The sequence below is a fragment of the Rhincodon typus genome, chromosome 1 (assembly GCF_021869965.1).
Source record: "Rhincodon typus isolate 14 chromosome 1, sRhiTyp1.1, whole genome shotgun sequence".
Lineage (NCBI taxonomy): Eukaryota > Metazoa > Chordata > Chondrichthyes > Orectolobiformes > Rhincodontidae > Rhincodon > Rhincodon typus.
Window position 1 is genome coordinate 112,445,837 of NC_063332.1, and position 26,804 is coordinate 112,472,640.

The 26,804-nt window shown below is 42.4% G+C and overlaps 1 protein-coding gene across 4 annotated transcripts in view; it reads left to right on the forward strand.

Annotated features, from left to right (window-relative positions):
• The window catches only part of prdm5 (PR domain containing 5), a 303,364-nt gene extending 277,106 nt beyond the window's left edge, over window positions 1–26,258 (forward strand). For all 4 annotated transcript variants that reach the window (XM_048600193.1, XM_048600197.1, XM_048600207.1 and 1 more), the window contains 2 exons: window positions 12,295–12,399; window positions 25,602–26,258. In XM_048600193.1, coding sequence (XP_048456150.1) covers window positions 12,295–12,399; window positions 25,602–25,766 — 270 coding nt within the window. In that variant the 3' untranslated portion in view covers window positions 25,767–26,258. The remainder of the gene's footprint in view (window positions 1–12,294; window positions 12,400–25,601) is intronic.
• The last annotated feature ends 546 nt before the right edge of the window (window positions 26,259–26,804 follow it).

Here is a 26,804-nt window from a genome sequence, read left to right on the forward strand (position 1 = left end):
AGGTCTCCTCATGCTGGATGAATTGTAATAGAGAGTGTAAGAGAAAAAGGTAATGGGAAGGGGCATGAGTTAGCACTGTTTTGGCAGAGGTGCTAACTGGGAAATGGGATGAGTGGGCCTCTTGTTGACATGGAGGTTATGATGGGCTGTGGGTGTGGGTAGAGAAGCATAAGTTGGCATGAAGGATATGAGAAGCCATTATGGTGGTTGGGGGGAGGTGGCCATGAGGGAGCATGGAGAGTGTTTGGGGAATGAGAGCTAAAAGACATTACTGTTCTTATGATAATGGAGACAGAACTCTGGAGCACTAAGATAGGCCCATTAATGGTCCTTCCTGGTACCCAGCAGCCCTTGTGTTTGCCTCTGAACAACTCAGTCTATATCTGATCCCTGTAATAAGATTTCTGCCATTCAAGGAAATTTTTCCAGAGTCAGGTTTGCAGTATTGAGATATTTCCTGACTCTGTGCATCCAACGTAGGAGGGGAAATTTTGGCTCATTGTCTCTGTTCTCCACAGAAATGGTACACCTTCCACTGATTCTGCACGACCAAAGTAACCTTTTCCATCCTGATAACCACCATAACATACAAGGACAGGGATTTGAATGTTTGGGGGCTCAATACAACCTATGTGGTGGTTGAAAACCACTAGCTGAGGAGCACTCACTGTTGCCTTCCAAGGTGCTGGACATCGAGAATGTGCAATGAGGAAGAAAGCGGCTGTGATCACACCAAGACTGGGCACGGTAAGTGTCCCAACCTGTGGTGGAAGGGCTGCAACAAAAACCACCATGTGAGGCCTTTTAAAGGAAAAGAACATTACACACAAACCGATGCACTGTGCAGGACTCAGACCCTGATCCCTGGCCATCCTAATGCATTGCCCCCTTATTTGCTGCACACATCCCTACCGCAGACTTCACTGACCAGCTCATTCACACTAACAGGTCACAGACACCAGGGCTAAAATACAGACGGACAGGATGAGAATCAATGATGTCAGCAGGAGCCTTTCCTCTGTATATGCTTTGTGGAAGCGCAGTGAACAAAGAACTTTAGAGGGCCTTACCTACCAGATCAGTTATTGATTTAAAAACGTAAATAAGAAGGTATTTGCAAGTTAAGGATAGATAGGGATGTGGAGCCAATATATATGCATGGAGTTGAGAGCCAGCTCATCCATGATATCATTTAACGATAGAATAGGGTCTCATCTCTTATTCCCGTTCATAATGTGAGTGTTATTTTTGGATATACTCGGTGAAAGATGAGCAATTATCCACTAAAAGAGCATTCTGATATTTTGGAAGAACGTATGTATTCATCATGCAAATGGGATATATATATCTTGGGACTTGGAGTCAAATTAAAATGGTTAAATGGAACTGCACTGTTTCTTACCATTTTATTATATACATCTGTTTGAGGTCTAACAAACAATTCATCAAGAAATTGAAGCTTAAAAAATGTGTTCTTTAAACAAATAATTTTGTCTTGGTTAGTGGCTTAAAGCTTAGAGAGCACTTCGGATCCAATGATCTCTGTAGTTTTAGATTTAGGTTCGTTATCACAGCTAAGGCCAGAATAACAATGCAGTAGTGCAGAGTTTCATAAATTGGCAGATTTGATGACCACACAATATTAATTGGGAAAAGTTACTTAAAATGGAATGACAGTAAGCAAATAATCTAAAAGTTAGGAGATCATTTGGAAACTAGTAACTGCAATAAAGCAATGGTCATGGCAAGAATAAAAAGGAAAAAAAAAATGTTGAGGAAAAGATACTTGACTGGAAAAATACCAAATTGTAGGAATGCAAAAAGGAACATTGCTGAAAAAAGAGACATATTGTTGAAGCTTTTCATCTTCTTTTCATCAGGACATTGGGAGAAGACCAAATTTCTAATAATCACAGCAATTTATACTATAGAAGAAAACATACTGATTGGTTGCCAGGCAACTCTGATTGGCTGAAGTGTTACAATGGAGAAAACAACAGGGAAATCTATTTTTTGTAAACTCTGTAGTACTGCATAAAAAGATGCAAGGCTTGAACATGAGAGAGATAGTAGGAACTGCTGATGCTGGAGAATCTGAGATAACAAGGTGTAGAGCTGGATGAACACAGCAGGCCAAGCAGCATCAGAGGAGCAGGAAGGCTGATGTTTCAGGTCTGGACCCTTCTTCAGGCTTATTGCATTTGTCTGCAAACAACAGATCCCTGCATATGAATGTACATCTCTATTAGCAAGTGTAGATGCTCCAAACTTAACTGATTATCATGAATTGTTTACTAATATGACTATTAACACAGCCAGGATCGTTAATCAAGTGCTAACTAATTATACAGAGATAGTAGGAACTGCAGATGCTGGAGAATCCGAGACAACAAGGTGCAGGGCTGGATGAACACAGCAGGCCAAGCAGCATCATAGGAGCAGAGAGGCTGACGTTTCGGGCCTAGACCCTTCTTCAGAAAAGGGGGAGGGGAAGGGGGTTTTGAAATAAATAGGGAGAGAGTGGGAGGCGGATAGAAGAGGGATAGAGGAGAGGATAGGTGGAGAGGAAACAAACAGGTCGAAGAGGCGGGGATAGAGCCAGTAAAGGTGAGTGTAGGTAGGGAGTTAGGAAGGGGATAGGTCAGTCCAGGGAGGACGGACAGGTCAAGGGGGCAGGATGAGGTTGGTCGGTAGGAGATGGAGGTGCGGCTTGAGGTGGGAGGAGGGGATAGGTGGGAGGAAGAGCAGGTTAGGGAGGCAGGGACGAGCTGGACTGGTTTTGGGATGCGGTAGGGGGAGGGGAGATTTTGAAACTTGTGAAATCCACATTGATACCATTGGGCTGCAGGGTTCCCAAGCGGAATATGAGTTGCTGTTCCTGCAACCTTCGGGTGGCATCGTTGTGGCACTGCAGGAGGCCCAGGATGGACATGTCGTCTGAGGAATGGGAGGGGGAGTTGAAATGGTTCGCGACTGGGAGGTGCAGTTGTTTATTGCGAACCGAGCGTAGGTGTTCTGCAAAGCGGTCCCCGAGTCTCCGCTTGGTTTCCCCGATGTAGAGGAAGCCACACCGGGTACAGCGGATGCAGTATACCACATTGGCAGATGTGCAGGTGAACATCTGCTTGATGTGGAAAGTCTTCTTGGGGCCTGGGATGGGGATGAGGGAGGAGGTATGGGGGCAGGTGTAGCACTTCGTGCGGTTGCAGGGAAAAGTGCCGGGTGTGGTGGAGCTGGAGGGGAGTGTGAAGCGGACAAGGGAGTCACGGAGAGAGTTGTCCCTCTGGAAAGCAGATAAGGGTGGGGATGGAAAGATGTCTTTGGTGGTGGGGTCGGATTGCAGATGGCGGAAGTGTCGGAGGATGATGCGTTGGATCCGGAGGTTGGTAGGGTGGTACGTGAGGACGAGGGGGATTCTTTTTTGGTTTTTATTGCGTGGACGGGGTGTGAGGGATGAGGTGCGGGAGATGTGGGAGACACGGTTGAGGGCGTTCTCGACCACCGAGGAGGGGAAGTTACGGTCCTTGAAAAACGAGGACAACTGAGATGTACGGGAGTGGAATGCCTCATCCTGGGAGCAGATGCGGCGGAGGCGAAGGAATTGGGAATAGGGGATAGCATTTTTGCAGGAAGGTGGGTGGGAGGAGGAGTATTCTAGGTAGCTGTGGGAGTCGGTGGGCTTGAAATGAATATCGGTTTCCAGGTGGTTGCCCGATATGGAGACAGAGGTCCAGGAAGGGGAGAGAGGTATTAGAGATGGTCCAGGTAAACTTAAGGTTGGGGTGGAAGGTGTTAGTGAAGTGGATGAACTGTTCGAGCTCCTCGTGGGAGCACGAGGCGGCGCCGATACACTCCGCCCACCGCTGACGCCGACGCAACTCCGCCCACAGCCGACGCCGACGTCGCTCCACCCACAGCCTCCACAGCCAACAGCTCCAGAGGGGACAATAGCACCCAGCCCTGCCAAGTCTTCACCATCCCCCCAGACCTACCCCTTACTGAGGACGAACGGTCAGTCCTCAGCAAAGGGCTCACCTTTGTCCCCCTCCACCCACAGATCAACGAATACCGCTCACGCTTGGACATAGAGCAGTTTTTACGCCGCCTCCGCCTCCACGCTTACTTCTTCAACCGTGAACCTAACCCTCCCTCTACTGACCCCTTCTCCCGCTTCCAACACACCCCCTCCTCCTGGACACCACCCCAAGGCCTCCTACCCACCCTTGACCTCTTCATCTCCAACTGCCGTCGAGACATCAATCGCCTCAACGTCTCCACCCCTCTCACCCACTCCAACCTCTGCCCCGCAGAACGTGCAGCCCTCCGCTCCCTCTGCTCCAACCCCAACCTCACCATAAAACCCGCGGATAAGGGAGGCGTAGTTGTAGTATGGCGCACTGACCTCTACATCGCCGAGGCCAGACGCCAACTCTCCGACACCTCCTCCTACCGCCCCCTTGATCATGACCCCACCCCGAGCACCAAGCCATCATCTCCCAAACCATCCACAACCTCATCACCTCAGGTGACCTCCCACCCACGGCCTCCAACCCTGCACTGACCGCTTCTATCTCCTTCCCAAAATCCACAAACCTGAATGCCCTGGTTGACTCATTGTCTCCGCCTGCTCCTGCCCCACCGAACTGATCTCCAACTATCTGGATTCCATTTTCTCCCCCTTGCTCCAGGAACTCCCTACCTATGTCCGTGACACCACCCCGCCCTCCACCTCCTCCAGAACTTCCAATTCCCCGGTCCCCAACACCTCATCTTTACCATGGACGTCCAGTCCCAATACACCTGCATTCCCTATGCAGATAGCCTAAAGGCCCTCCGCTTCTTCCTGTCCCGCAGGCCCGACCAGTCCCCCTCCACTGACACCCTCATCCGCTTAGCCGAACTCGTCCTCACCCTCAACAACTTCTCTTTCAATTCCTCCCACTTCTTACAGACAAAGGGGGTGGCCATGGGTACCCGCATGGACCCAAGCTATGCCTGCCTCTTTGTAGGTTACGTGGAACAATCCCTCTTCTGTACCTACACCGGCCCTAAACCCCACCTCTTCCTCCGTTACAATGATGACTGTATCGGCGCCGCCTCGTGCTCCCACGAGGAGCTCGAACAGTTCATCCACTTCACCAACACCTTCCACCCCAACCTTAAGTTTACCTGGACCATCTCTAACACCTCTCTCCCCTTCCTGGACCTCTCTGTCTCCATATCGGGCAACCACCTAGAAACCGATATTCATTTCAAGCCCACCGACTCCCACAGCTACCTAGAATACTCCTCCTCCCACCCACCTTCCTGCAAAAATGCTATCCCCTATTCCCAATTCCTTCGCCTCCGCCGCATCTGCTCCCAGGATGAGGCATTCCACTCCCGTACATCTCAGTTGTCCTCGTTTTTCAAGGACCGTAACTTCCCCTCCTCGGTGGTCGAGAACGCCCTCAACCGTGTCTCCCACATCTCCCGCACCTCATCCCTCACACCCCGTCCACGCAATAAAAACCAAAAAAGAATCCCCCTCGTCCTCACGTACCACCCTACCAACCTCCGGATCCAACGCATCATCCTCCGACACTTCCGCCATCTGCAATCCGACCCCACCACCAAAGACATCTTTCCATCCCCACCCTTATCTGCTTTCCAGAGGGACAACTCTCTCCGTGACTCCCTTGTCCGCTTCACACTCCCCTCCAGCTCCACCACACCCGGCACTTTTCCCTGCAACCGCACGAAGTGCTACACCTGCCCCCATACCTCCTCCCTCATCCCCATCCCAGGCCCCAAGAAGACTTTCCACATCAAGCAGATGTTCACCTGCACATCTGCCAATGTGGTATACTGCATCCGCTGTACCCGGTGTGGCTTCCTCTACATCGGGGAAACCAAGCGGAGACTCGGGGACCGCTTTGCAGAACACCTACGCTCGGTTCGCAATAAACAACTGCACCTCCCAGTCGCGAACCATTTCAACTCCCCCTCCCATTCCTCAGACGACATGTCCATCCTGGGCCTCCTGCAGTGCCACAACGATGCCACCCGAAGGTTGCAGGAACAGCAACTCATATTCCGCTTGGGAACCCTGCAGCCCAATGGTATCAATGTGGATTTCACAAGTTTCAAAATCTCCCCTCCCCCTACCGCATCCCAAAACCAGTCCAGCTCGTCCCTGCCTCCCTAACCTGTTCTTCCTCCCACCTATCCCCTCCTCCCACCTCAAGCCGCACCTCCATCTCCTACCGACCAACCTCATCCCGCCCCCTTGACCTGTCCGTCCTCCCTGGACTGACCTATCCCCTTCCTAACTCCCTACCTACACTCACCTTTACTGGCTCCATCCCCGCCTCTTCGACCTGTTTGTTTCCTCTCCTCTATCCATCTTCTATCCGCCTCCCACTCTCTCCCTATTTATTTCAAAACCCCCTTCCCCTCCCCCTTTTCTGAAGAAGGGTCTAGGCCCGAAATGTCAACCTCTCTGCTCCTATGATGCTGCTTGGCCTGCTGTGTTCATCCAGCCCTGCACCTTGTTGTCTCTAACTAATTATACAATCATTTTAACAAAAGGTGGTTTGTTTTGGGTTTTGTAAATGCAGGCTGGTTGAGTGTGGCCAGTACTCTGGCTATTATAAACAACTGAAGGAGGATACCAAAATAAAACAAGGAATTGCAGATGCTGGAGATCTGAAACAAAACAAAACTAAAATTGCTGGAGAAACTCAGGGGGTCTGGCAGCATCTGTGAAGAGAAAGCAGAGATTACATTTTGAGTTAAATGACTCTTCATCAGAACTGTTAGTAGCTCGGAAAAAGTGGTATTTCTGCTGAAGCCGAAGTGGAGCAAGGTGAGGGAGAAGGGAGAGGTGACCGGATTGATGGATGTGAAACCCAGAGAGAGAAAGATATATGAAAGGGGTAGGTAAACAAGAAGATTATGGGATCAGTGGTGTGTGTCCAATGCCACCCTGCCTGGCTGGAGGAAATTGCAGGTGATCTCTGCCCATGGGGCATGTCCTGAGATTTTGAGGAATGCTGACCAAGGTGAAGAGATTGAAGAAGCTTATCTTGCCTTGCATTAAAGTAACCCAACAATTACAAAACTCAGTTATTGTACTCTCCTCATTCTAAACAAAGATATAGATACCCTTATAAAAATCAAAACAACTGTGGATGCTGTAAATCAGGAACACAAACAGAAGTTGTTGGAAAAGCTCAGCAGATTTGGCAGCATCTGTGAAGAAAAAATCAGAATTAATGTTTCAGGTCTGGTGACCATTCCTCAGAACTAGAATGGAGTTCTGAGGAAAAGTCACCGGATCCAAAACGTTAACTCTAATATTTTCTTCACAGATGCTGCCAGATCTGGTGAGCTTTTCTAGCAACCTCCGTTTGTGTTCCTGTATGGTTACCCTTATTCGTCCTCAATGAAGATGAAAGTGGTCATGATAGGCTCACATATTCAATACATACAAAATGAAAGGGAAAGAGCTACATACTTAGGATGCTTACTTGAAAAGTGAAAGGGAATTTACCGGTATTAATTGTCTGTGTTTGAGCCAAATCGAAAAATTAACATTTAGGAGTAGTTGCAGAGGTAAAATAATGATCAGAAATGTCCAAAAATGTTGTTGCCAAAGAACATTGCTACAGCCTTCAAAAATGTGCAAGCAAAAGATGTGTGTCTATGTTGGTCAGTCTATCATATAGAGAAAAGTAACCATCCCTATAAATTGTATTCCCACTGTATGGGCTAACTAGTTAATTGTAGTGCTAGCTGCAGCACCATTCCCAATTCCTGTACTTCTCTCACTTGTTAGCATTTCCCTTGTTTCTTTCTGCCAGTTGTGTGAGGTACGAGTGCAATATATTGTTCTGGTCACTTTGATAGTGTTGCTTTCCTACTCTCTATATTTGTACAGATTATGAAAATGATTTTAAGGTGTTTATCCTTATTTAAGTGCTGATAGCTGAGACTTTACGTTTGCCTGCCTTCATTCCTGTGGTACAACTCCTGCGTTTCAACCTTCTAGAATTGTACTGCATTGTCCAGTGTTGTGAAGGGATAAACACCACAAGATTTTGCTCAGTGGTTAGGGTACCCACTTACGTGCTAATTATGAGAAAACAGAAATGGTAATTGGGCTGGTACATCCTTAGAGCACAGCCATTTACTTCATACTGTTGCATGTCTCTGACCTCAAACATTTCTATACAAGCTGCACAGGTAATTTCCCATTATTACCTCAGAATATATTCTCGGGTCGATTTTAAATCTTTCACCTCTGTGAAGATCTGCACTTGCAAGAGATCCTAGTAACAAATTTATATTATTCATTTTTACCTATGTTTCTACTCAACCTGCTCAGGCGTGTTATTTACATACCTCTGGAGCAGGTGGCACTTGAACCTGGGCCTTTTGGTCCAAAGGTAGGGACTCTACCACTGCACCACAGGAGGACTGTATTATTCATCTTTATCCTTTTTTTTGCAGTACATAATCATATACTGTAATTTTTGTGGACCTATTATATATAATCATTCAAATTAGAGGGTGAGTTCTTTGACAACCTCAAGTAAAAGTAGAACCTCATATTTTGTTCCTTTTACACTACTATGTGATTTACTGTTTAATTTCTCCACATCTAAAGAAGTACTGAAAAGGATTTTCAGTTATTGAACTTGAAGTAAAAAAAAAATGTGCAATATATCCAGCACCTTCCTCAGATTTGGTTGAAGAGAACAATTCTGGACTTGCACTCAAAGCATTAACACCTTCTTTCAAAAACTGTTGGATGTTCTGCACCTTTCCAGCATTTGCAGTTTTTTTTTGTTGGTTCTAGTATTCTAACCTCTACGGCTCTGATATTGCAAGAGCTTAGATTGTATGTCTCCCTGCTTCTCAAAGAATATTGGTCAGGTACGATAACTCTAATTATTCAGGAGAAAAGCAAAAGGTTAGTTACTGAAATTAATTGCATTTAATTCAACAAAGTACTCGTTACTTGCTTATCTATGAAGATACAAGAAAATGTCAATAAGAATAATCAACTATTAAGACAGCCAACATCAATGGGACAAGAATGGAGCTGAGCCTGATAGACTGGGGTCAATGTTGGCAGATGAAAGGTAAGTGAGCAATGGGCTACCTTTAAAGAGGAGATGGAATCAGGTACATTAGTTTTCCTCAAATAAAGCCATAGCTCGCTGGATGACAAAGGGAGGTGCAAACTAAATTAAAGAAAAACAGTGCATATAACAAATATTAGGTTGGAAATACAACACACAGCCAAGCTGAATGTGGGATGTTGACAAGACAAATGCAAAAATAAATAAGAGAAGCAAAGAGGGATTAATGAAAAGACTGGCATCTAACAAACAGAGAAATTCCAATGTCTTCTAGAGGGAGATTAGTCATAAAAGGGTATTTAAAGGAGGAGGAGGACTGACTAGAGACTGAAGAGGGGATTTACACAGAGGGATGAGGCATCACAGAGGGATTGAATGGATATTTTTCATCTGTCTTTACCTGCAAGGCAGATGCTGGTCAATGAGATGGCAAACAAAGCATCCTTTCACCCTGGCCTGGAGACTCACCACAGCTGATTCTTACTCTATACTAATTTCTAAAGTAAATGGATCACCAGTGACTGAACTGGTGACTATGAATGTCAGATTAAGTGATGATGCCACACCATCAGTGCTTTGCTGATGCTGGCTTTATTGTCCGGAGGTTCCTGAGGCTAGGGTTGTAGTACTTCATCAGTCCCTGAAAGCAACGACTCAGTGGAGGAAAGTCAATGTGAGAAAAAAATGGAGTGGCTTGGGAAGCAAAGGGGTCCATGTCACACTATTAACAGCTGGCCCATGTGTCAAAATTCAGGATGTGAGTGCTCTTGGAGTTGAGAAGGGGCATACAGCAGGAAGATAACTGTCATGCTCAAAACTCCCAGTGATGTTTGATATCACAGATCCTGTTGCTGCTCTTTTCATTGTGGAGAGAACGATGTACTCCATAAGACTTGGGAAATGCAAGTGACCTTGTCCCCAGTTAGTTTGCTTTATTCCTTTTCATTGTGTGCTATCTTGCTGAACCGAGGGCAGAATTTCACGGGTTGTATACTAGTATGTTTGGGTTATCTTCCCACCTTAGCTGAGATGTATGGAGGGAATGACAGATGAGTGAGAGGCTGATAAGTATTTGAGGGTGAGGTAGGCTTGAGTTATGAGTGCCACAGAGGGCTGCTGAGCTAGCGATGAGGCTGTGGAGCCTTGGACGATGTGAGCAGTTGTTGGTGTGGAGTTGAACCATGTTCAAACACGTTAGAAATGCACCAGGGTTAATAAAATGGTAACTTTCCTTGCAAGATTAACTGAGTTTAGTCAGCTTTCATGTTTTGATGCCAAACTGTGGCATGTGATTTGTTTCTCACTACATGCCTGTTCTGGTGTTGTCAAAGACGATTAAGGTCATAATTCAATGGTAATGGGTGTGACTAATGTTTCTACTATCATCCAGTTCAGACTGTTTATTGTCTAGTCATCCAACAAACACAGCAACTCCATTATGATTTTTCAAACCAAAAATCAGGTGGCCATTTCTTCACATACTTGAATATGCTGCAAAGTCCACATACCATGGTATTTTATGCAATCTTGATGAAATAAATATCTCTTGAAAGTCATTGTGGAAATCAGAGACTTGCAAAAACATGATTCAGTAAGAATTCTGCATTCAGTATCATAATATGTAAGCAATGCGCCACTTGGGATTATTGGGCTACTGGATAACATTTGTTTTAGTGAGCCGCATTCATTACACATTCCAGGTTTACCGCATGGCTCCATAATTTCATGCCATTCCTTCGGCAAAATTATTTTTTAATTCAATCCTTTGTATTTTCATCTGTTCCATTTCGATCAATTTCACTTTTTCTCTCAGTCTTCTACGTTCTCTTCCTGAGAGTGTTGTCTTTTTCCTTGGATATGATCCCAAACCTACCAGGTACCGTCTGCAATGTTGTAGAAGTTATTATTGATGAGCTTAGAGAATGAATGTTGGCTGTCTATTTGACATGTTTGAGAGGCAGGATGAGGAAGATCTGCCCTGATGAGTGTTAATGTTGTCCTTGCCCAAAACGTTCACATATGTATTTCTATCAGTTATCACTGCATAATAATTCAAGTGGCTTGGCTGATTTTCCCCTCCATAATTGGGAAGCTAATGAAACTGGTTGTAGCATCTGAAATTTCATTGCAAAGAAATAAATAACTTGCATTCATTTAGCATTTTCTACAATCTCAGGATATCCTAAAGCCTTTCCAGCTAATTAAGTGCTTCTGAGGTGTAGTCACTCTGGTGCAACAAACAGGACAAGCAAATTACTTACAGCAAGCTCCCCCAAGATTCAGGTTGAAAGAGGTTTCTTTCAGTTTTAAATATTTCAACTATTTTCACCCTTTATCTGTTGAGTTATCAGAAGATCTTTAGCCTTTTAAAAATGATTTTAACATTCATCAATGTAGCACCCTTGACAAAGTGACTTTTATTTCCAGAGGTTCCTGCCTGCCTTTTATCAGCAATGGCATTGCCTTGAGAAACTCCTTACTGTTTCTTTTGACATCTCAGACACTCACTAGAATAATACAAAGTCCACGGAACTTGTACCCCAATAATTAAGTTTAAGAACTTCTAAATCACTTGTAACATGTTTCTGTATAAACAACTTCTGGTTTTCTAGCCAAGTGGTTTCTGTTAAGTCTGGCAAAATGTAATAGACAGCAGACACTTAATAATTATTTCAAATGATTTCTGAATGTATGTCATCAATGTTATAGGATCTTTGTGGCTATGTCATTTCATATTTCTGTACATCCATGGCATTAAGCCTTTTTTTAAATGTCTGAACTTTAAGTAGAAATTGAAACCGTAAATAAATATGCATTGCCTTGGAATTGAAAGTAAATTAAGTGCATGTGTAAAACAGGTAGTTTTTTTTTATTTAATCTAATCTATGGTATTACACAGAACAGGATAAACTGAAGAAATTCATCCAATAGCAGACATAACTGTTTTATTAAATTACTGATTGGTGATGATAAAATCTGGAGGACTTGATTTTCTCAGCCTTTACTGACTTCTTTGCAATTAAGTTAACAATTTTTCACTGGCTGAACCCCTTCAAGGGAATATAAAGCACATCATTCTCAGCACCAAGTACCTCTTCAGTAATTGCTGGGTTTCTGCATTGACTCACTTGCACTTCTTCTATTGTCATTTTTTTTTTCTCCACAGGAAAAGCCTTACCAGTGCTCAGAATGTAACAAGGCTTTTAGTCAGAAGAGGGGTCTCGATGAGCACATGAGGACTCATACAGGAGAAAAACCGTTCCAGTGTGATGTAAGTAGCTCAGTCAAATTTTAAAACATTGATCATGCCACTTACAACCAAAGAAGCACTTGATCCAGAAATGTAATGAATCAGACATGAACGTTGGAATTAGGAGCAGAGGGAGATCATGTGGTCCATCAAACTTGCTTGTCCATCCAAACAAATCACAGCTGATCATCTACTTCAATGCTATTTTTCCCATTGTCTCCATGTTCTTTGATTTCATTGGCATTCTGTCTTGAACATGCTCAACATGGGGCATCATTTCCCAGATTTGTTCCAGATAATCCCTTTTTATCTCAAAATCTGGCCTGTGACTTTTCCAATTCATTTGAATTTTGTGGTAGCAGTTGATAAGATTCTTGCAACAAGCTGCATGCCACATCATAAAATTAAGATTAAAAATATACTCTAAGCTATGACTGTTGGATGTTATAGAGTACTGTATGAAATTGATACATTATTTTGTTGGTGATGCAAGTGAAGAAACTTCTAGCTAGCAATATCCAAATTGCTATTCAGTACTTTCATCTTATTTGCAGATTGAATCAAGAAAGTAAACCAACTCAGCTTGAAAAGATTATTAAATGTTTCATCTCAAATATATAATGAATAGGGGACATTAGATGACTTCACGAAGTTGAGTTAGTTATTGTCTTGATTTAATTTAAAACATGAAAGGACTGTATGCAATCTGCATATTCCTAGTACTGTAGCCAAAATAAATTGTGTTGTATCAGCAGGATGTATTGTTACATCAACATTCATTAAAGGCTCTCATTAGACTTGAATTTGTTGATGATTGTGTAGCTGCAACTTTGATCCTAATTACCTGGGGAGCTAAATCTAAATATGTGGTTTAAGATGGAACAACTGGTTATGATTACATTGACACACAGAAGTAAAACTCGTATAAAACAAAAATTACATTGTACCAACCTTGCATTATCTAATGGGTTTTGTTTAGTCATGTATTCCCATTTCTTCATAATGAGACAGTTCCCATTATTGCCATTGTCAGCAAGGCTTTTAATGCATAATTCAAACTAGCAAGGCATGCAAATCATGAGAAAGATACATTACTGCTAGAGACTACAACCTCATATACCTTGGGTGATCTGCACATTAATTTTTCACATTTGTTGCATATCTTTTGAGCTAAGGGAAATGCTATGCACTAAAAAAAGTATAAATTATGTAGCAAGAAGCTTATACACTGAGGAAATTGTGATTTCACTGATCTTACCCAAGTATTATGTTAGTACTGCCACTGAGAATTTCCAAGTCATTCTTTTGCTGTCTCCAACAAGACCAATAAATGTGTATCAGATAGACAGAAGTAAACTAATGTGGATTCTGGAAATCCAGGATTAAAATAGAAAGTGCTGAAACTCTCTGGAACCCTGGAGCAACACTCAACGTGTGCCCATCGTCCTTGGATACTGGGTGGTCACCTGCAGGGGTCGTGGCCTCTGGTCACAAACAAGCTGGACATTGTAAGAGTAGAATCATAGAATACCCACAGTGTGGAAGCAGGCCATTCGGCCCATCGAATCCAGACCGCCTCTCCGAAGAGCATCCCCCACCCCCGACTCATCCCCTTACCCAATCCTCTTAACTGAGCATTTTCCAAGGTTAATCCACCTAGCCTGCATATCCCTGGAAACTCTGGGCAATTCAGCATGGCCAATCCACCTAACCTGCACATCTTTGGACAGTGGGAGGAAACCGGAGCACCTAAAGGAAACCCACGCAGATACGGGGAGAATTTGCAAATCCACACAGTCTCCCTAGGCTGGAATCAAATCTGGGTCCCTGGCACTGTAAGGCAACAGTGCTAACCACTGAACCACTGTGCCACCTGTAAATCCCTTCCTTTTCAGAAATGTTGAGAGATGACGCCAAAGACATGTGTGCCAGAGCTCAGAGGAAGAAGTCTACCCCACCCGCTACACACCTCATCCATATATTTACCATTTCATCTTACAGGACTGTATTTGTGAATGTAATTCAAGTGGACTGGGGTGCTAATTTGCCCTGTCAGTGCCTGATTGAGGAATTTGATGTTGTGAAATTGGGAAGTCTGTCCTGATGATAACCAATCCCTGCCCTGCTGTCATGACCTCCTTCCCAAGATCACATTCCCTCAGTCCCCTTCAGCATCAGTCACCTCTGTGTGTGTCCATCCTCCATCCAAGACCTCAGGTAAATGCAGTTCTGGTGACAGCCACTGTTATCCCAGTGGCACTGCTGAGTGCAGAAGAGCTGCTAGCATCTGATTGACCAGGGGGTGGGGCCATGGGAAGGTCCCACATGCAACTGTTAGGTGCCTGAGTAGGACAAGATGCATCAGGCTTTGGCTGAGAGCCCACAAGATTCCACCTAGCAACCAGAAATTTTAACTGTGTCTCTTTCCATACTTGCTGCATGGTCTGCATATTATTTCTACCACTTCCTATTTTTACATCAGTTAGAACTGGGGTAACACAGTGTGGAGCTGGAGGAACACAGCAGGCCAGGCAGCATCAGAGGAGCAGGAAAGTTGACGTTTCGGGTCAGGACCCTTCTTCAGAACATTTCTTCCCAGCTTTGCTGATGCTGCCTGGCCTGATGTGTTCCTCCCGCTCCACACTGTGTTATGGCTGACTCCAGCATCTGCAGTTAATACAGTTAGAACTGAATCATCTGGATGGTCTGTGCTGTAAACTCAAAGTTTGGGAATGAAATTGAATAGCCACTGACAATAATACAAGGACCATGATGTTCAATTAACCACACATGTTGGACTTAATGCAGACAGAATGGTAACTTTGCGCCAGAGCAATTAAACGCTTTACTTCTCCCACACACACATTGCACTGCTGCAAGCCTCATCTCCATACCGCAGAGATTGGACACTTGTTCAGCTGGCTCACAGCACAGCATTCACTGACATATTTCCCTCTTTCTTGAAGTTATTGCACAACTGAAGGCAGCAGGTACTAACTGGAAGACCACCACCGTTTCGAATATTGACGGTGAATCATTCTTAGGAGGTAAAGATGGGATCCACTAAGCAAAAGTGGGCTGCAGCTGGAATATATTAAAGGATAGCACAGTTGCAAGAGGGTGAGATTGCACATGAGTTTTGCTGCAAACAACTCAGATGACAATTTCTGTGGAGCAGGAGATAAAAGTGAGAAGGTATTTGCTACAAAGTGCTTGGTACACAGGGAATCTCCCAGCTGATGTGAAACATGGAGTGATCCTGAATTAACTTAACACTAACATTTATGCAGAATTTAAATGCTGTCTTTTCCAGCATGGAAGTGGTAGTTAACTGCATCAACACAGTTCTGGACACACCCTCAATACGACATTTGATGGTTGGCATCTTGGCTTCCATTGCATTAACAATTAGTGTTTCCCAAATGTCTGAGTGGAGTATTAGAAGCTCAGAATGAAGCTGTGCAAGTTCAGACTGTTGCCATCATGACTATGGATAGCAGTGTTTAAAGGGGCTTGTGCGTTCTGACAGTAAACAGCAATCGTATCCTGTCACATAGTTCTAGGATTGCTAAGGCCTGGCCCAGAGGGAGTGGCAGTCATTCCATGCTGAGTCTGTTGTCCTCTCTCAGCATAACACTGGCACCATTGCCCTCATTGCCTGTGAAAGGCTTCCACCAGCTAAGCTACGGTCAGTGGGATAATGTTGGCTAGAGCACCAGGATAGGCATAGGTACATGGAAAACAGGCGCCCTGGAATAGACAAGACTACTCAGTTTTCTGTTTTTATTCATTATTGCATGATTACAGTTCTAAATGAATTTTGGAGTGTTTATTTTTTGCTGGGTTTTAGTTTTAATTGCAGCCAAGGGATGATGCGTTGCTCAGTGGCAGAGAAAAGATGAGGAGTGTGGGGTTGTTGGTGAATGAGAAAGTGGACTTGCAGTTTCACTGATATTTCTCTTGAATTAGGTTATCCATCTACAAATGGTGTGGAAATGGGATGTCCAACTTTTTACTTTCTTTCCTTTCCTTTCCCCTCCATCCTTATCATCATCATTTTCCAGTTGCTCCTCCTCTTCCTTTTGCTCCTGACCCTCATTTTCTGTGGCTAGCTGGCCTCAAGGCCTGCATTCCCATAATGCTGAAGCTACACATAATGCAGCCGATTATCATGAATCTTTACACCTCTCTGCTGTGTTTTCCTGTGTCGTTAAGGCAGCAAATACATTTCAGTTTGCTACCCACCTTGTGTGCATGGATTAGAAACTGGAGTCAGCAGTTACATTTTCAATGGAAAGCCCTTGCCAAACTTTGGCATCAAAACTACAGTTGGTATTGAATGAACGTATCATTGACAGTTGCCCAAATGCTGAACTGCTTGAGACACTGCATTCAACAACTGGGCATTGTGGGAATGGAATCCTTTTTCTTGCTCGATCCTGACAGAATTAACATGCAATGTTACAAAGCAGATTTTTGGGAAGAGGCCATTACTGACCAAGCAGCATTTATTGTCCATCCCTAATTGCCTAGAGGGCAGTTCAGAGTCCAACCACTTTGCTGCAGGTCTGAAGGCACATGTAGGCCAGATGAGGTAAGGATAGCAGTTTCCCTTCCCTAAAGTGCATTAGTGAACCAGATGGGTTTTTCCAACAATGGGTTCATGATAATTAATAGATTCTTAATACCAGATATTTTGTATTTAAATTCCACCATCTGCCGTGGCAGGATTTGAACCCAGGTCCCCAGGATATTATCCAGGTCTCTGGATTAACAGTGCAGCAATAATACCACTAGGCTATTGCCTCACCCTTAGATATTTGGAAGTCAATGGCAGTTTGTACTATGGGAAGCTTCTAAACTGAGCAAAATGGCTAATCTTCATTGGCTCATCTCTTGGTAAGAGTGAATGAAATAAATTTAGCTGTCTTTGAGCAGAGAGCCTCAGTGACCACTCTCTTTTTGCAGCAGTGGAGGGCAAACTGTGAGACATTGCCTGTATCTCCAGTACCTGCCTGAAAAGTCAAGTGCATAAAAAAATTACTGTGGTCACCTTCACAGCCACTGACAATGCTGCCTTACCCTATTCTGAGGTTGGAGTCAAGAGCTGCAAAGAGACCTCCTAAACGATTGCTGTCCATTGAGATTCTACTAGTGAAATGCTCCAGGAACACCCCTAACTGTTTATAGTTCAGTCAAAGAAAGGGGATGGTGGCTGCAAGCTACCCCAAGCTGGTGGTGCTTGGCAATGCAGCATGTCTAACAGCCTCTGGTTGTTCTTCTAGTCATGCTGCATTGTAACGGGAGCGTCAACTCGTGCATCTCAGTCCCAGATAAACCAGTCTGCACAGAAACCTTACACATCAGCAAAAATAGTAGTGCACAGAAACCTTACACATTAGCAAAAAAAGTCATGCACAGAAACCTTACACATTAGCAAAAGGGAAACTTTTAATACTTAAAACAATCGTGGAAAGTGCCAAAGGTCTGTGCAATTGTAACAGCAGCCATAAGAAATCTTCCAGCATCAAACCTGTAAGCAGTTGACTATTCATTTAAATAGTCCTGGTAGGGATGGTAGCGATGGCAGCGATGGCCGTCTTCCTTAAAGTTGTGTGAGCTTAAGAGAGGTTGGTGCATTGAGTTGGGGAATGGCAGGGTTGATATCAAAATAGTATTTCATGTTTCTTGACATCGTGATTTGTCTGCTCTGCATAGTTACTGCACACATTCACAGTATGTGCACTAGCACCAGTGCCAAAGATTTTGCATAACAAGTGTGCATGAGGGAACCAAGCCCCATCCTGAAGCTCTAAGCAAACTCTTAGCACCCTGATAACAGGCTGAATTACTACATCTGCTAAATGTATTACACTGAGCAAGGTCGTCTTTAACATCAGCTTCTAAATTCTTTTTGACCTGAACAGAATTACAACCATTATCAGAGATAGAAGACACATACTCAATTTTTTTCCCCTGGCTGATGTATTTCTGTTGCTAAAAGAACTCAAAAAAACAAGCACTGCCTTTCATTTTTTTAAAAAAACTCACATTTAGAACATTCAACTTTATTTAACAATAACTAGTTGTTTGATGTGCTGCCAGTTTCCTAAATTGTAGGTTGAGAAGATACACGCCTTAACATTTTGGTTTTCAGAAACTTTTGACCGCGGTCCCTTTCGGGGTATGATTGGTTTTGGTGTGATGGGAAACAAACTGCAATTCAGTAAAGTTTCAGTGTGTTCCTTACAACATTGTACTTTAGTTCGTTTTGAATGGCATCATGGTCAGCACAGACATGGTGGGACAAAGGGCCCATTCCTGTGCTGCACTGTTCTATGTTCTTAACTGGTTTTCTGAACATGTAAGTGGATGTATTCAGTTTGTAGAGGGCAGGTGTCATAAGGCAGTTCATATGCTATCTGTTGATTAGGTCAGGAGCAGCATTAGTACAAAACTGGAAGTGTATATGTCTAAAATTGAAAGGCTTATTGGCTGGTGCAAAGTCCCACTAACAGTCTCAAGGCTTTGTTTCTTACTAACACTCATGTCTACAGTATCTCAAAGCTGAAAAAGATTTTAAAAACAGAAGACTTTGAAGAATGTTGAACAACATCATTGCTGTATGTTATTGTCATTATTGAACATACAGGGTGGAATTTTCACTTGGTAGAGGTGGTGGGAAGGACAAGTAAACAGACAAAGTACCCACCACTCTCTTCCTGCCAAATCAGAAACCAAGGTCTGGTAAAGAATCTCTAAAGGTGATCTACCTGTCCTGCTACCAACTGAGGCCAATAAGTCGTCAATTAATTGCAATTTAAGGGCCTCTACCCATGATTTTTCTACTTTCCCAACAGCCGGGAAAAGTGGCTGACTTTACGACAGGCAAACCAGGATTTCCTGTCTGCTGCTTGGGGGTAGGGGGTTATCTATTTGCCCCATTTTGGGGTCAATTGAAGGGACAGACAGAGGGCAAGAGGGTGCCTTGGCTCCAAACTCCGACACCCCTCAGCGTACAATCACTCCCTCCCTTCCTAAAAATCCTTTCTCCTCATCTGTGCAGCTTTAGTCTCCAGCAATTGGACCAAGTCCCGGTGGCTATAGGGCTGTGATTGGCCAGCAGTACTTACAAGGCATGACTTCAGTGACAAAGTTCCTGACAGGCCACAAAGCCCACCAGACAGCACTAACGTGACTGATTGGATTGTGATCCAGACGGTTTTTTCACTGAAGGGCTTGAGGTTGTTGATCATTGCTGAAAACAACCGTTGTCACATTTAAAACAAAAAATATTAAACATCCGCCACATTGCAAAGAAAGTCCAGTTGCCGGTTGGGCTGATAAATGGCAGGTAACATTCATATGACACATGTGCCAGGCATGTCCAAGACGGAATCTAACCATTTCCCCTTAACATTCAATGGCATTGCTGTCACTGAAACCCCTACCCTACATTTTTCATCTACATTGATCAGAAACATAACTTCACCAGGCACATAAATACTATAGCTATAAGAGCAAGTCAGAGATTGGGAGTACGGCAGCAAGTGACTTGCCTCCTGAGTCAGTCTCCCCAACATGTACAAGGCACATGTCAGGAATGTGGTGGAATCACATAGATGAGTCAGCACCAACAGCACTCAAGATCCTGGGAATAGTAACTGACTGGCGTGACACCCTGTCCACCATGTTAAACATTCAGTTCCTTCCCCCAGTGCTAGCAATCCACAAGATACAGTGCTGCAAACGGTCAAGATTTCCTCAACAGAATCTCCCAAACCAGCCACCTGGAATAACAAGGACAACAAATGTTTGGAAATACCACAACCTACCAACTGGAATCCTGGACTTCTGTGTAAACTGCGCTATGAACCTACACAACAACTGGCTGCTGTATTTCAAGAAGATGGATCACTATCACCTTCTTGAGGGCACGGTCAAAAACTGCACTACACCAGGTTATAGTCCAACAGGTTTATTTGAAAACGCAAGCTTTCGGAGATCAGCTCCTTCTTCAGGTGCCTGAGGAAGGAGCTGAGTTTCGAAAGCCTGTGTTTTCAGATAAACCTGTTAGACTATAACCTGGTGTTGTGTGATTTTTGACCTTGTTCACCTTAGTCCAACACTGGCATCTCCACATCTCAAGGGCAGTTCGAGAAGGGCAATAATTGCTGATTTTGCTAGAAATGTACGCAACTCATAAATGACTTTCTTTTTTAAAAAGAGCATTGGAATAAGTTCTGTTCAGTTTTTTTCCATCACTGCCAAATTGAAACTGGAGAAATCAGACTGTCCAATTCTTTGTCTACTTGTTTGTATAGTGGGTTTCTTAACAAGATTTTATTTCCTTGTATAGTATTTTTGGGAGCTTCTTACTATATTAAAAAAGGATGCAAATAAAGAAACTCAGATATCCTTTGATTTTCCAAAATTCTTGTCCTCTTTAACTTGTCAAATTTTAAAATGAGCTTTCAAAACTGGCAAGCTGTTGTAAAGGAAGCACAAAATGATATATGCACAATTTTCTTTTGCAAAATGTAGGGATGCTGCACTGTGTGGTTGTATAATTCCATAATGGGATATTATATAAAGTCAGTGAGAAAAGTTTAGAGAATTATTTTAAGGATCTACACCCAACCTACACCTAATGAAGCACATTCAATGGCATCAAGGCTGTTGCTTCCATTAATAAAAACAAAATGAGCAGCTGCTGGAAATCTGAAACAAACACAGAAAGTGCTGGAGCAACTCAGCATTTCTGGCATCATCTGTGGAGGGAGAAGTAGAATAAACATTTTGAGTCTGGTATGACTGTTCTTCAGAGCCTGAAGAACTTCAGAAGAAAAGTTCTTAAGAAGAATAATATCAGACTTGAAACATCAACTTTGTTTCTCCACGGATGATGCCAGATCTGCTGAGTTTGTCCAGTATTTTCTGTGTTTGTTATTTCTCTGAGATAGTAGGAACTGCAGATGCTGGAGAATCTGAGATAACAAGGTGTAGAGCTGGATGAACACAGCAGGCTAAGCAGCATCAGAGGAGCAAGTAAGCTGACGTTTCGGGCCTAGACCCATTTCTCTTAACTCTTTTGACTCGCCTTTGTCATTTTGTGGTTTGGCTTTGGGATCATTTACAAGATCAGATGGTTTATAGCCTACAATATTTTATGCAATGTTTAGTCCAGTCATCATTTTCAGTTTGTTTTCTTTCTGAATTGACTGCCCTTTTTACTGCCTTGCTAGGGTTGACTGAAAAAAAAAGCCTGTTCAATCAACATGTTTACCTTCCGGCCTATCATTGGCTTTGCCTGTACCATGCTCTTTGATTTACTGGATGCCACGTCATCAAGGCCCACGATCTGTGTTCTACTTAATTTATCTCACTGTGCTGGTATTTGCAAATGGTGGTGAGAGTGATGCAGAGTGCTGGCTTGCTCTGAAGCACTGGAAGATCTAGCAGGTATTCTACCAGAACAACAGGAGAGGAAATAAGTTTCATTGCTAATTCCAAAATGTAGCTATACACAGAGTCTGATCCAGTATTCTGTGTATTTTCTATTGTTGTGGGTATATTTCGTGGAAGTGAATGATGAAGATCAAGGTGTAACCAGGACAATGTGGTACAAGGCTGAACTTGAAGGAAATTATGGCATTGCCTGTCTGTATCTCCTCAAAGCTCTCAGAGTAGAGATGTGGAAGTGGCAATCTCAATGACATATCATTTCTCGACCTTTTGTCAATTGGTCAGTTCTTTTCCTTTATAGGAACAATGTTTCCACTCCACTCATCAGGAAGATCCCTTTTTTATGAGCATCTGGACAATTTGAGAACAAGCTGCACATGATTTAGTTAAACTGGTTGAAATATCATTGCCATTTGCGCCAAAAATTGACATTCACTCCTGATGACCAATGATCCTTTATCAACTGCATTAGCCTGCAAGGATAGTCTGTGACATGATCCCTTGGTTTCAGGATAATACATGTTGATATACATGTGCCCAACCTGATTTCCAAGTCATTGGATGAAGTAAAACACAAAAGGTTCACGTAGAAGATAAGGGCTCATGCACATGGGTGTAATACACTGCCCGTCTGGTGAGATATTCATCATAAGACATAGATGCAGAAGCAGGCCGTTCAGTCTGCTCCACTATTCAGTGAGATTACGGCTGATCTCATAATCTTCAATTCCACAATTCTACCTTTTCCCCTTAACCCTTGATTGCCTTACTGATTAAAAATCCATCTAACTCAGCCTTAAGTATACTTAGGGACTCAACCTCAACAGACCTCTGCAGCAAAGAATTCCACAGATTCAGAGCCCTGTGAGAGAATATGTTCCTCCTTATATTGCTGTCTTAAATGTATGATCCCTTATTCTGAGATTATGCCCTCTGGTCCTAGACTCTTCCATAACCTTTCCATATCTAATTGGTCAAGTTCCCTAAGAATCTTGTCTGTTTCAATAAGGTCACTTCTCATTCTTCTACATTCCAATGAGTACAGCCCTAGTCTACTCAACCTCATAAGACTGCCTCCAGTGCCAGTACATCCATCCTTAGACAAGGGGCCCAAAATGCTTCACTGTATTCCAGCTGTTGTCTGACTAGTGATTTGTAAAGTTCTAGCAAAACTTCACTTGTTTTATACTTCATTCCTTTGAAATAAAGGCCAACAGTCCATTTCCCTATTACCCGCTGAACTTGGATGTTAGATTCTTGTGATTCAAGAATGGGGATTCCCAAATCCCTGTGTTCTGTAGCTTTTTGCAGTCTTTTTCCATTTAAATAATATTCAGCCCCTCTATTCTTCCCACAAAGTGCATAACCTCACATTTTCCGGCATTATACTCCAGCTGCCAAGTTTTTGCCCACTTAATTAAACCCTGAAGCAATTTTTTTTCTGAATAGAAGTGAAAAAGGTCCTACGGACATCTTCTTAATTTTGTAACCATTTGCTCCTCAATCATTGCCATTAAATCAAATTGACTTTCTAAAAACTCTTTCATTGGATTTGCATTGTAGGCAAGCCGCCTGTTGTCTAACACTAATTGCATCTGAGAAAGTGCATCTGAGATGGTGGTGATTTACCATCTCGAATAGCTGCAGTCCATGTGATGTGGCTGATCATTTATCCAGGTTGGTGTTTGTGTCACTTAGTTGTGCATTTTCTGTCCATATTTGCCTAAAAAAGACAAGAGTAACAATACTTCAAAAGTAGTTCATTGGCTGTAAAGTACTTTGGGACATCCTGAAAGATTCCAAAAGGATTTGGGCTTGTTAAAATACTGCTTTGAAAACTCAGCCACATGTTTTGAGTCAACAGTAGCTTCTTCATCTTATTAAGGTTGCTTCCTAGATGCATATGCCCCAATCCCATATTTATATTTAAATGTGATCTCCATTACTGTCTTTCTGGGATTTTGCTTTAACTCTTTCATACTTCTTATGCCAGTAAACTCTGGACCCCCTTTGCTATTTTGATTTGTATGCAGCCTGTTTCATCTTCTATTTCCTTACAGTATTGCAACTTAAAGTAAATTCAACTGGACATTTATGCCTCCAAGAGGAAATCTCATAGTTGTGAAGTCAAGCTAACCTCTTTATGACCTGAGTGCTGCTTTTTGCCCATGAGTTCATCACTGTAGTGGCAAATATTCAATGTCAGTTTCCATAAAGTACAGATATTTGATGCAGATATTGATCATTTTAATAATAGGAGTACTGCATTGAACCTCTCTGATCAAATTTATGTACAACTATAAGACTAGACTTTAGGAATATGCACTATACACGTCACTGTTGAAAACTATCATCTTTATTTAATTATATAGTACTCAATTTTGTTATCGATTTTCCAGATTATCAATTTTAATTAAAATGCTTTTGTATTTTTGGTACCACGTTAAGAGATACTACTTATTTAATATAGAGAGCTAAAATAAAATAACAAACAAATTAGTTAACTAGTTAATAAGTGTTCAAGTAAAGTATTTGTTTAAAATGATGTATTAAGCAATGTTTACTACTCCATGTTGGTTGATGTAATTTGAGTAGAATAAACCTCACCAATAACGGTTGTCCAGAGAAATGTGTCTGGAATGTTTTATTTATCTGAAATTTCCAGAAATAAATGAAACAAAAAGAAAATAAGCTAATTTAACACCAAATATGGATGCCAAATTTTAATAAATTTGTGAAATCAAACAATGAGCACTTTCGCACAGTAACTTACAGAGGAGCTAGGAGAATTTTAGGTTCCTTTCGGGTTATTTTTGCTTACTGAAAAATGGTTTACATTTAGTGGCTGAATTACCGCACTGACACACACATTTGTTGGCATGCAGATGCAAAGGAATTCCAGCACCCATCTATTTTGCTTGTCTTCCCCAACTCTAGCACAGGAATTTATAGTCAACGACAATGCAGTAATGATCAATGTCACATCAATTTGTTCCTCGCAACCTGACATTGTCCTTTCAAAATTTTATCAAACAATGCTTCAGGAAATGGCCATTCTGCACTGACCCTCCAAAGAGCGTCCCACTCAGTCCCCACCCCATCCCTGTAACCCCCCATATACCATGACTAACCCAACTAACCTGTACATCCGTAGACACTATGGGCAATTTAGCAATCTACCTAATCTGTGCATCTTTGGACTATGAGAGGAAACCAGAGCACCCAGCGAAAACTCCACGCAGACGGGGGAAGAATGAGCAAATGCTGCACAGACAGTCTTCCTCGAGTGGAATCGAACCCAGTTCCCTGGCGCTGTGAGACAGCAGTACTAACCACTGTGTCACCGTGCTGCCCCATTCAATAAACTTGTATCCAGATTGAAACTATAGCACTGTACAGCCAAATGTTTTTATAAACAATTAGAAACAATTTGTTGTGGTTTCATATGCTCAACCCAAACTCATAAAGAAGCCAAATATATATATAAATTAATAGAAAAATGCCTGAATTGCCAACAACATCTGAATTATTTTGATAGGAAATAATAGTTGGGATTCCAAACTTGCACATAGAAAGAAAACATTTGTCAATTTCTTTTTCACAGACCCTGTTCAATTGTAACTACTGAAATTCATTTGTTGATATTGCATTCACTATCTAATGTGCCTTTGTTGCGCCCTCCCTATATTGAGCCTTGGATGAAAGTATGTAGGGTCTCCTTTCTTTCATTGACTTCTTGCGTTTCCTCATTATTTCAGGTCTGTGACTTGTCATTCAGCCTAAAAAAAATGCTGATTAGGCACAAACTGACGCACAACCCAAATCGGCCAATGGCAGAATGCCAGCTCTGTCACAAGAAGTTTACAAGAAATGACTACCTCAAGGTTCATATGGAGAATGTACACGGAGAGACGGACAGTTGAACCTCTGATTTTCACATTCCATCAGAGAACTTCAAAATTCCTGGAGCTCGGACAATTTATTGCTCAGTGCAGTGGTTGACTGCAGATGTCAGTATTACTGGAATACTATGCCTTCCAGAAATGTCTGAGTTATGAAGTATTATCCAACAGCTAATATGTTTTAGTTTAATGAAAATGACAGCATGGGAGATGTGCAGAGTTTAAAAATCCATCTTTCAAAACATGTTTAAATTACAATCGGTAATCCACTGTGGACTTTTTGTGCAACGTTCAAAAATTTTCATAATCTGTATACTCTTCATTTTAGTAATGCTTTACTGAATAAATACCGACACTTTGTAATTGTTACTCTTGATTGTAAGCAGTACCAGAGAATTTTGTTCTCCTGTGCAGAAAATCTTTTATTACAGGTTTCGGATCATGTAGTCCAAGGCAGAAAGACATTATTTTTCACTATAATACTGTTATTTATGTCATAAGAAACTATTACTATAGCAGTACGAATTAACAAAATATATATTTCTTAGTATTCTTCAAATAAAAATAGAAATGTGAAATTTCTTTCTGTGCCTTCCTTTTCTTCTCTTTCCAATTTTTAAGACCTTTGGTTCATTTTTTTTGTTTTTCTTACTTAGTTACTACATTGTAAATATAATGTGACATTTTTATACTCTGAAGAAGTTGGTACTGATAATTTAAGCGCTTAAATTGTTGCTTTCTATCATCAAACACACACGAAAGAAATTCAACCCTGATCAATTAAACAAAAACTCCCTTATAGTTAATCTTTGATGTAATATTTTGCAACTTTTGAAAGCTTAACATAGCTGAAGCATTTGAGGAGAAGACTCATATTATCGTTATCTAAATTGTAGTGGGCTATGGTGTATCAAGCAAACATTTGCTTGTATCATATTTGAGCAGGTTTGATTGAGAAATTTTTGATTGAAATTTTGGCCTGGACTGCTTCAAACAAAAATGCAAGCCTTTGTTTAGATCATCATTAAAAAGGGACTGCTGGTGGCATATGTTTGTTCT